The 11,109-nt window shown below is 45.1% G+C and overlaps 2 protein-coding genes and 1 long non-coding RNA gene across 3 annotated transcripts; 1 reads left to right on the forward strand and 2 right to left on the reverse strand.

The window, feature by feature from the left end:
* Window positions 1-1,125: 1,125 nt before the first annotated feature.
* Window positions 1,126-6,222, reverse strand: trub1 (TruB pseudouridine (psi) synthase family member 1). Its single transcript, XM_084670651.1, has 8 exons — window positions 6,043-6,222; window positions 4,660-4,758; window positions 4,219-4,274; window positions 4,012-4,093; window positions 3,334-3,406; window positions 2,333-2,472; window positions 2,198-2,254; window positions 1,126-2,104 (listed from the first exon to the last, which is right to left on the reverse strand). Exons 1-8 carry the CDS (start codon window positions 6,188-6,190, stop codon window positions 1,884-1,886), a joined length of 876 nt encoding a protein of 291 aa, XP_084526777.1. The 5' UTR covers window positions 6,191-6,222; the 3' UTR covers window positions 1,126-1,883.
* Window positions 5,374-9,214, forward strand: LOC146259286 (uncharacterized). The gene is made up of 3 exons (XR_014729567.1): window positions 5,374-5,777; window positions 6,890-7,002; window positions 8,998-9,214. It is a non-coding gene; the product is annotated as an uncharacterized LOC146259286 (long non-coding RNA).
* Window positions 7,050-9,024, reverse strand: LOC146259287 (uncharacterized). The gene is made up of 2 exons (XM_084670652.1): window positions 8,929-9,024; window positions 7,050-7,835 (listed from the first exon to the last, which is right to left on the reverse strand). Exon 2 carries the CDS (start codon window positions 7,824-7,826, stop codon window positions 7,050-7,052), a length of 777 nt encoding a protein of 258 aa, XP_084526778.1. The 5' UTR covers window positions 7,827-7,835; window positions 8,929-9,024.
* Window positions 9,215-11,109: the final 1,895 nt, after the last annotated feature.

Below are 11,109 nucleotides of genomic sequence, written 5' to 3' on the forward strand. Positions count from 1 at the left end.
AAGTTAGCAAAGGCTTCAATTTGTCGAGAGCTGGCAGGGTGCGTGGAGACCAGATAGTGACTGAGTCAACCTGTTTGTCTAGTAGGGGTTGATGGTAGGGCTGAGCCATATGTCTGCGCGTGGTGCACTGCAGTAGCTGCTGCCAGTTAAGTAAGGGGCCCCGACGGAGCAGCCGGACACATTGTGCTGCGATCATGACAACATGTGGTTCCCCTGAGGAGATGGCGAGAGGGATGCTGCGATGCGAGTTGTGGCATGTTGTAGAGGCGTCGTTCTCATCTGAACGACTGGCTGCAAAACCTTTTCCCCTTCTGGGACAATAAAGATAACCTTGAACTTCTAACATTCTGGTGTCAAGTTAGAGTTGAGAGTGGTGAGCTGTGTTAGTATTTAACTGTGTGTCCCGTTGTTTTAGCTGGAGACCACCTTCTCTAACCTTGAGTCTGGACTGAGCTGAGGCGCTGCATCCTGGAAGAGCGCCCCCTAGTGGTGAACCTGTTTCTCCGTTAAAATCCCTTCCAGTGTCCCTTTGATGCATGTTAATGTAGCTATGCTATGAAGCTCCCATATCTGTATCTATAATAGTTCCTATAATATTTGAATATCATATTCCATTCAATACTAATCACTATCCTCATGTGTCAGTTATAGTTGTGAAGAGTATGTCTTAGTTATCTTCGGGATGAGGGTAGCATGCACAGCTAGCAGCCAGTCCTGAGTCCTCACTACATATTAAGAACCAGGGGTTCCTACCTTGGTAAACAAAAAAACAATTATTACACACAAAAACTGCACTTATCCAAACACTGAAATATCCTAGAGCTATACTGTTTACAGGCTGGTATCAACAAGGTGGATCCAGTTGAAACCTCCAGGACTAGGGCTATGGGATTATTCCAGTAAAACTCATATCCTCCAGGACTAAGGCTATGGGATTATTCCAGTAAAACTCACATGGTCAAACAGATCTGTAAAGTTCCCCCTCTAAACCACAAATAGCTTTCTCTTGTGCCAGATCATTTAAAAAAAGTAATCCAGAGCCATAAAGTGGATTTAATGTAATAAAATTAGGATTTGTATGTCTGGACCAGTGTCAGCAAAGGGAAATTACACACAGACAAATGCTTCATCTGGACTTGTGTTTTATATGAAAACAAATTGAATCAAAAGAACAATCAATCATGTCTCACCAAAATGGTGTCGTTACCACAGCAATTTAAAAATAATACAGACATCATTCTGTCCTCTCCTTTCCCAGGAGTCCAAGTGTTGACTTTAAACTGAAGTGTACAATGCACACATCCTACCTGACTTAGGAAGGAAACCTTGTATTAAACATCTTTAAATCACAGATGTTAACACTATTTAAACATTGCATATCATCAAATAAAACAACAATATCACGTTCAAGCACGAAGCTTGGAGTCCAGTAGGAACAGCAGCTGGTTAGTGAGCCGCTTCCATGTCACAAGCTTGCTCTCCACCTGCCCCTCCTCCTCCATGTTGCTGGGGAACAGAAATGGTGTCTACAGATGAGGACAACATGAGAAAACAACACGCTGTAACTAAGACACAGGAGCAGGCTGAGCTGAGGGTGAATCTGCGAGGGCAGAGAGCCGTGTTAACAGGCCTGAGCTCAGAGGTGGAGTTACACCACCATCCTGGGACCAGGTGATGACATGTTTTCACCTGGCCCTGTCTACTGCCACTTCTCTCCTCCCTCACCCTAGTCTCACCCTTCTCTCCTCTCCTCACCCTAGTCTCACCCTTCTCTCCTCCCTAACCCTCCTCTCCTCACCAACTCTGCTCCCACCCTGGACACGGCTACTCTGTAACCCGGCTCTGACCGGAAGTTACACAGCACATCAAGGACTGCAGCAGAACTACCGATCCTCTCTCTGATCTGGGCCCGCCTCCACCCCCAGGCTGGGAACGGGAGCGGCCAGGTTCACGGTCTCTCCGTTGACCCCTGACCCCGGGCAGGGCTGCAGAGATTGGAGGAGGTGCTGCAGGGTCCACTGCTCCTCCCTCAGACAAAGGTCCAAGGTGAACTGGCCCTGCTTGGTCCGGACCAGCTCCTTCACATGGGCGCAAGACGCCAGTGCTGGGGACGGAGACACACAAATATATGATAGAATATAGTATAACACACAAATATGATAACATATTGTACAAATGTAGATTATGACTTCTGCACCTTTTCCAAGATCGTCCACCAAGCTTCTCACGTAGAATCCACCCCCAGACTCGATATCTGGACAACAGAATGTGTTTGGTTAGCTGAGAGCGTGTGGGAGCCCGGTCACAACACAGCTGTGGTGGAGAGACAGACCCAGGGTGAAGACAGGAGGCTGGAAGTCCAGCAGGGAGATGTTGTGGACGGTGACGGGCCGGGCGGGCTTGGCCTCTACCTCGTGGCCCTGCTTCAGCAGGACAGACAGACGCTTGCCATCCTTCTTCAGTGCAGAGTAGCTGGAAGAACCGCAGAGGTCAGAGGTCAGGGATCCGTCCATGTCTTCTGCCTGACCAGAGCTGTCTTAGAGAGACTACAGTTTACTGTCACAAGGATCCCAAGAAAAAGAGGCAGGTTATCATTCTATTTACTAACCTTACACCTTCCCAGAGGACCACTGGCTCACTATTAGAGGCAAACTGACTCCTTGAGGTACACTCAGTGTGTTTCCATGATGGTATCATTTTGAATCTATCTTTATTCGGATAATGCAAATTTTTGGGACAACTGCTATTATCCTAATATAAACCGAATCATTGGCCGAAAGCATGTCATATCCCAGTACGATAGGTGGCGCTGTTTTCATTACAGCTAGTGGTGATACAGCCCTTTCCGCTTGACCTCTTCACCACTACCAACAACAACATCCCCATTTCAAGAAAGTCAGCGAACAGAGAGCAAGGTGAAGCTATGCCCCCTCTACATTTCATGCATGAAGACAATAGGAGTACTGTGAATGCAAACGGCGCTATTGGCTCGCGTTGTTCGTTTCTGCCGGGCCGGCTCCCGGCAGCGACAACTTATCGTCTTTTTCGACTTCCAGGTCACGACCTGGGACGGAGGGCGGGAGGATCTCAAGCATGCGCAAAGACGCAAAGTCCAGTTCATAGTCCAATTCACCGTTTACAAGCATGCGATGTCCGAATTATCAACCGACTCGGATCGAGTTATCTCGGGATGTCGATCGGATCGTAATTGGACCGCAATTATTCTAACAAAGGTGTTCACAAGGGATAATTCTATTTCAGTCCAAATAAGCCAGTAATTTGAACCTGTGTAACCACAGTGACTGACTCACTCCCAGAGGCATACAGACTCACAGAGGTGGGACCTGCATGATGTCACCAGTGAACATCTTCAGCTTGTCCTGCAGCAGCTCCTGGGTGATGTGATCTGAGGGGACACAGAGGGAGACTCACAGACGCTCTGTGACTGAGTTTTCCCCACACCTCTCCCTGTTCTCCATCAAGCATTTAACATTTACATTTAGTCATTTAGCAGACGCTCTTATCCAGAGCGACTTACAGTAAGCACAGGGACATTCCCCCCAAGGCAAGTAGGGTGAAGTGCCCAAGGACACAATGTAATTTTGCACGGCCGGGAATTGAACCAACAACCTTCTGATTAATAGTCCGACTCCCTAACCGCTCAGCCATCTGAAGCCCCGTGGCTCTGAACACTGTTTACAATCAGACAGATCCCAGCAGGCCTGGACTATCCCCACCCCTCTGTGCTGCCCTGGGACCCTGCTCCACCCCTCTGTGCTGCCCTGGGACCCTGCTCCGACCCTCTGTGCTGGCCTGGTACCCTGCTCCACCCCTCTGTGCTGGCCTAGGACCCTACTCCACCCCTCTGTGCTGCCCTAGGACCCTGCTCCACCCCTCTGTGCTGCCCTGTGACCCTGCTCCACCGCTCTGTACTGCCCTGGGACCCTGCTCCACCCCTCTGTGCTGCCCTGGGACCCTGATCCACCCCTCTGTCCTACCTGAGTTCCTCACCATATTTCTCCTGGTGAACCACACTACCGGTGGCATCCAGGGTGTCTGTGGCTTTCCCCAACTCACCGACAGCTCTGTATTTCTGAAGACAGAAGCTGAATTTGACCCAGTATTACAGCATTATGCACAGACCCATCGCTAGCCTGTATGTATACACACATGCATTCATCTGAGTGTTTTGGATTGATACTGAAGAGGACCACTCACCTTAGAGCCAGCCAACATTGTACTGAGCATCTTCGTACCGTTCCCTATCCCAACGACTGAAACAGACAATGTTTTTTAACCAACCAATAGATGGCGATAACAAGTTTAAATACATCAAAAAGTTCATACTTTTGGTTTGGAAAATCATGTTATGGAACATGAGACTAAATGGGTATTCATGTGAGTAAATGGAAGACTCCCTATAGATGAGCTAGGTTAAATATCAAGTTTGAGAAAAAAACGTCACAACACATCATGTGATAATGTTCATCGGACCAGCGTCAGCTCGTAATCTACAGCAACCGACCCTAAATTAGCTAAAGGATAACGGTAACCTTGCCATTCACTGTGCAGTAATGCAGAATCAGAGCCAAAGCTGGCCCCATTATGTTGCCTGTGTCTCATCCTTCATATTGATCCTAGTTTCTATGAGGAACTCACCGAGAACACCAGAGGCAGCGCTGTCCAGGGTACCTCCATGCCCTATTTTCAGAGCTTGTTTCTTCCTCTTGCGGGGATTAGGGTTTTTAACGCCTGCCTCTGATGCAAATTCATGAAATATGTGTTATTTTTTCTCTCTTTTATCATGTAGTAAGAAACCATACAAACTTGTGGTTTGTAACAAGCCTTAAAATAAAGCAAATTCAAATGACCACCACAACCCTAACTCAACATATAGCATCCACAAACACGGTATTTGTGATGGTAGACTATCATCCATCAAAGACCAAATCAGTGCTAGCTACAGTAACAACTAGGGGTACAACGATACACTCAGCTCACGATTTGTTACGTATTACGATACTGGATGTACGATACAATAGGCCTACGTATCATGATATTTAGAACAGCATTTTTTTGTAAAAAAAATTCAATTCAGATTTATTTCCAAAACATTTAACAGTTTCAATAATTTTCTTTGATGTAAATACAATTTAGTTAACTCAGTTCAAGCGATTTCGAATGCAATTAATGCACACATGATGCAGGTGCTGAGTAGGTTGCGTGCAGAGCCATAGAAAAATATATATTTTTAAACCTAACCCTAACAGTTTTTCTATGGCTGTGGTTGCGTGCTGGTTACTCAACCAATAGCATCAAACGGACGTTATATAGTAAAAATATTGCCACAACTCTACGATACATATTGTACAATTGTCGTATTGCGATATATTGTTCCACGATATATTGTTACACCCCTAGTAACAACTGTAGTCCTGCTGGAATAAACCTTGATTTTCGCTATTTAGCTTTACAGCTCTAGGGTTGTGACATGGTGCCTAGAATTGCCTGTCGGTTCGGTCGAGAGTGGAAGTGCCGCCCAAACCAACACTGAAGGTGGCTCACGCAGGGCAATACACATTCAACATTGACACTTAAGTGTTCCAATGACTAATTCCAGTAGGCTAACAGCGTAACAGTAATAGCAAAGAGTATTGAAGACTCGTCTATGATACAACTATAGACGAGTGGGAAAGCATTAAATTCGGCTACGGCGCACAGAATGACACCGCATTTCATCAGGCTGCTTTCCACCGAAGCAACGCAAGAAAACTTGGGTAATTAAAAAACTTTGCAAATCTATAATACAGTTGAAACATAGCTACAACTTCATAAAAGAAAGATAAGTCATAATATGATAAAAGGTAATGAAACACGCTACCAAGTAGCTTGCGTTGAATATTTGGAATTTTCCCCAGCATCGCGTTGTCTTTGCTAACATTGCATGCAGTTGTACACTGCACTGCAGCTAGCAAGCCAGCTAGAGCTAGCAACTAGTAACAAGAGCTAATGCAACGCTAATCAAACGTAATGGCTGGCTACCTTTGAGGAGTGCTTCTTTTAATGAGTTCAACACATCTGCGGACGTTGGTCCTTCCTTTTTATAAATGGCAAAAAGTCCATTCAATGACTGTAGAGTTGATAAAGAAGCATGTTTTGGTACAGATCCGTTTGTCACAATTCCAGCCATGCTTCCTTAAGTCTGGCGCAAGTGGATGACGGCAGTATTTCTTAGCTCGGAAATACCGTAGATTTGTAGTTCGTTTTTCTTTTGTAGGCCACTGATAGTTGACGACTGGATGCCAAACTTCACAGCTGACGACCGATATTGCTTTGAATGAATGAAGTAAATACTCCAGCTATTGTCCTCCAAGATCTCTTTATTTGAAAATGTCCTTGTAATTGGAGTAAGAATAAGATTTACGGCGTATTGCAAAACAAATAGAGCCAACAAGAAATAGCCTATATATTTTTAAAAGTCGATCTATTTAAATAGGAACAATGATTTGATTTAAGGTTTCATTTTTAAGGTCATCAACATAATCACACTATTCTAGTAAAGAATGCCCCACTGTGTTTCCTTACGTCACGTAGTCTAACCCTTACATTCATTTAGCAGTGTTATTATACAAAATGTACACACAGAAAGTACAGCAGGAAGTCAATGATCAGAAGTCTGTATTTCTAATAGTATTTCTGAGGATAAAGTCAAGACATGGAATGTATTCACCAGCCACAATGCAAAGCAATCGCAGCTACCAGGCACAGTTTAACACTAACTCAGCAACAGTGCAAGAACAGCATGTCAGCAACAGTATAACATAGTACAGTGCACCAAGAGCAGCAGCATATCTTCAGTGCAACATTATAGATCATTTTGTTGGTGCAGTGTCTGTAGGCCCCCAGGTGGAGCTGGAAGAGGTGGGCCTCCAGGTGGAGCTGGAAGAGGTGGGCCTCCAGGTGGAGCTGGAAGAGGTGGGCCTCCAGGTGGAGCTGGAAGAGGTGGGCCTCCAGGGCTTCTTAAGCCCCCTTCATCACTCTGGTCCAGACTACAAAATCACACAGTTGCAACACTTCTCTGGTCGTACACTCTCGTGTGGCATCCTGATGACGACATCGTCCTCTCGCCTCCACCCTCCTCTGCTCTCTTCAGAACTGCATAAATAATAATCTCTCGCCCGGCCAGACCCCCCGGGGCGGGGCAGTGGGGCGGGGCGGGGCAGTGGGGCGGGGCGGGGCAGCGGGGCAGTGGGGCGGGGCAGTGGGGCGGGGTGGGGCAGCTGGGCACAGCGAACGTGTAACAAAGTTGTCTGGGAGAGGTAGCCAACTTGCCACAGCAGTCCGTCCTCCAGATCCAGGTTACGGAGGATCAGCACTAACCCTTTACTAATGCAGAAGGTGTTCTGGCGATCGAACTTGGACCTGTCCAAGTGCTGGGTTACGTAGACCTTGTCCACTATCAACTGTGAGCGGAGGCTTATGATGATGCGATCCATGTTGCTGAGGTTACTGACACGTCTACAGTTTAAACTCACATACTCAGGCAAGTCTCCAGCTCCTGGGGCAAACAGGTTGCCCACCTCATAGTAAGGAGTGTTCTGTTGTGGGAGCAGTTGACCGTCATCCTCGACATGGTTACCAAACCGGTGGAAGCCATACTTTTTCCCTTTGGGGTGTTCTGATGCCACTAGGTCTCCGTTGTTGTCGAAGGAGATGTAGTCGTTGCAGAACCAGTAGAGCAGGTGCAGGCCATGCCGGGGGCAGGGCCTGCCATAGCCAGAAGACTCCAGCTGACCAATCTCATTCAGGGTTTTGATCTTTGACATTGTTTACATCTGAAATAAGAGAGATAAATAAAATACCCTTTTGATCTCATTGTTTCCAGATCATCTTTTGTCCCCTCCACTATTCCCCATGCTTCCCAGTTGCCTGGGTTGCCCAGCCTGCATCCAGGTTCAATAAACACACTATAAAGGTTATTTGTACTTTATAACAGCCATATAACTGACACAGCAGAATTAAACATTTACATTTAGTCATTTTTTAGACGCCCTTATCCAGAGCGACTTATGGTAAATACAGGGACATTCCCCGAGGCAAGTAGGGTGAAGTGCTTTGCCCAACGTCATTTCGCACGGCCGGGAATCGATCCGGCACCCTTCTGATTACCAGCCCGATTCCCTAACCGCTCAGCCACCTGACTAACATGGCTTGTTAGGTACGATTTGAGTTGAGTCATACTGTTAAACATGAATTTGGAATCAGAACCTCAATGAACATCACTGTTAGGGTTAGACCGCCACTGCACAACCTCAATGAACATCACTGTTAGGGTTAGACTGTCACTGCACAACCTCAATGAACATCACTGTTAGGGTTAGACTGTCACTGCACAACCTCAATGAACATCACTGTTAGGGTTAGACCGTCACTGCACAACCTCAATGAACATCACTGTTAGGGTTAGACTGTCACTGTGCTGAGAAGAGAGATCAGAGGGAATACATGACCTGTGTGTAACTATGGCAACAACAGCCTCTGACCTGCTCTATCAGAAACACACAACATCGTTTTAATCAAATTTTTCTACACAAACACACAGTCTTACATCTCCTTCTGTATGCACCTAACACTCTATGTCTCTCAGTTTGAAATCATGATCCCCATATGGAGTATCCTATCATAATGCTATAGAAGTTAAGATCATATTTAACATTATTCTTATGGACATATTTGATGTGAATAGTTTGTTCCGTGTATGATCTCCACATCTCCTCCTGTCTTCCTCATACCCAGTGTCTCCTAGAAGTACAGGTTTTCTGTACTCAGTACTAATGGCACATACACTTGAAACTTCAGATCTTTTTGGATGTTAAATGCACTGCACAGTAAATACAAACACAAAGTGAAAATTCTCAACATACATACCTGTTCAAGAGCTTCTTCTCCTGTCTGTTAACCAAATGACTGTTTGAAATATATTTTCCCTGTCGGCAGAGGGGGCGGGGCCGTAACCCTGTTCAGCTGAGAAACGGACCAGGAAAGGAAAATGAAACTTACTTGGCGCCCCCCGTGCCTAAAACCGGTCCTGGTTGTATGTAATGTTGTATTTGCATGTTATGTATTTCAAGAACAGGTTTTTCAATATTCTGGTCGTTTTGCTCCAACAGTCAATAAAGACCGTCTTTCCTGAACACAAATCACATCCATTATTTAATTATTGGGAAGTTATCTGAATCTGTTATAATCTTAATCTAATTTATATCACTAGAATGGACATCTATAAAGTGTAATAAGTGTTCTGTCATTGATATGACAGATTGGAAAATCCCTCTACCTCTTATCCGCAGTTCCTCTCTACCTTGTAAAACACCAGTCCCATTGATACAAAAGACACACTGTATAGAAAAATGTATACCAACTGATATACATACAGGTTATTTTGTTCCAAGAAGCTTCACGTACCTGTTCAAGAGATACTCAAATATTAAACTAAATATTATTTCATTCAAACCATCCTGGAGGCAGGATTATTGCACCAAACCCATCTGTCAGGAATCCCGTTCTCTTACAATAAGGGTGGTGCTGGGCATTATGGGTGGTGTTAGGCATTACGGGTGGTGGTGGGCATTACGGGTAAGGTTTACCTACACTGCCCGGCTGACAGGTGTGATGGCGTATCTGGAGCCGTCCAGTAGATCGGAAGGCATGGTTTACAGACTTCCAGACTCTTTCAAAAGCGCAGAAGACTTCAACCCAGCTCCTACTTTTGCTTCGGACCGCCCCCTGCTGGTTAAATGTTACTAGGTGAGTATTACTTCAGTAAGAACACAACATTCGAGATGATGGTCGCAAAACTGTAATTTAAAAAAAAATCGGCCTAAAACTTGCATGTCAGATTAATGATCAGTTCGGGACAAATTAAGCTTGACAAGTAGACATGTAGAGATGCAACTGTCTGGAGGACTTGAGGAGTTCTTGGTTTAGTTTTCACCGCTGTTTAGTGCACGCTCCACAACACAGATAGCAACACTCACAAGAGTCTAACTGGCACCGCATTTAATTCATGCTCCAATGGCATTGGTTAAGTGTCGAAATGAATTGCGAAAAACAACAGCAGGTATAGGCTATCCACCGACTGAATTGTGGGATTGACTAAAATCAAACGCTTTAAGTCAGTTTCCAATAATGTAGTCATCATATCATAACTAGCCTATTATTATAACACGCGTTTGCATTTAGGACACGCCCCGTTGTGAGTGCCTGGATGCGTTGATACTTTGCACAGCTGTCTAAGCAGGCTCTACATTAACATACTGCTCTCGCAGACCCGGAGGGATTCGTTTTTCTCTTCAGATATCAGAAGTGAGACTTTGTTTCTGAATATCGGCCGTCGCAGTCGCGTTCAGTTCGAGCGGTTCTTTTGCTCCCTGAGGACTTTTTAATCTGTGACCACGTCATGTCTGCGCGAGGTAAGATCTGACTGTCGTCCTCGCGCACCTGTTCTGTAGAATCACAGGTACGAGCAGGCAGGTTAGTCTGCTGCACCCTAAAAAAAAGTAATAATGTAGGCTATCGTGTAGCCTAGTAGGCAAAACAAATGGGTTACTGCCAGTCCCTTGAGCCCACTGAAAATCCGTTTACTCATCAACCACATTGTTTTAATCGTAAACATTTTTGTTGCTTTTATTTCATTATGATTGGGCTTAGAAAGTTGGTTGGCCGTCATTTTGGAGACTAGGGTTAAGTCCTAATGAGAAAGGTCGAACGTTGGCAGTAATAGTTTACGGCAGATTGCAACTCTTATTCAATGAGCAGCTGGCGAATTTAAGGAGTAAAGAGAGAGCGGTGAATACCATGAAGAAAAGTCATGGAATAAAAGGCTAAAAATAAACTGACCAAACAGCTCAAGCGGAGGTTTTCCCAGTTCGGTGGTTTTTCCTGGCTGCTTCAGATTGTTTGACGTCAGTGCTTGTTTTTCGAATGAACCGCTATCATGATGTGTTTTTTATTTTACTTTAAAACTTTTCCTATTGAACATCATTGTTGTAAGTTAGCTATCAAGAGAGGTTCTGTATTATTATTAATGTGTGGTTGACTTCTTCCTAT

This window comes from Hypomesus nipponensis, chromosome 13 (genome assembly GCF_054491055.1).
Source record: "Hypomesus nipponensis isolate SF chromosome 13, ASM5449105v1, whole genome shotgun sequence".
Taxonomy (NCBI): domain Eukaryota; kingdom Metazoa; phylum Chordata; class Actinopteri; order Osmeriformes; family Osmeridae; genus Hypomesus; species Hypomesus nipponensis.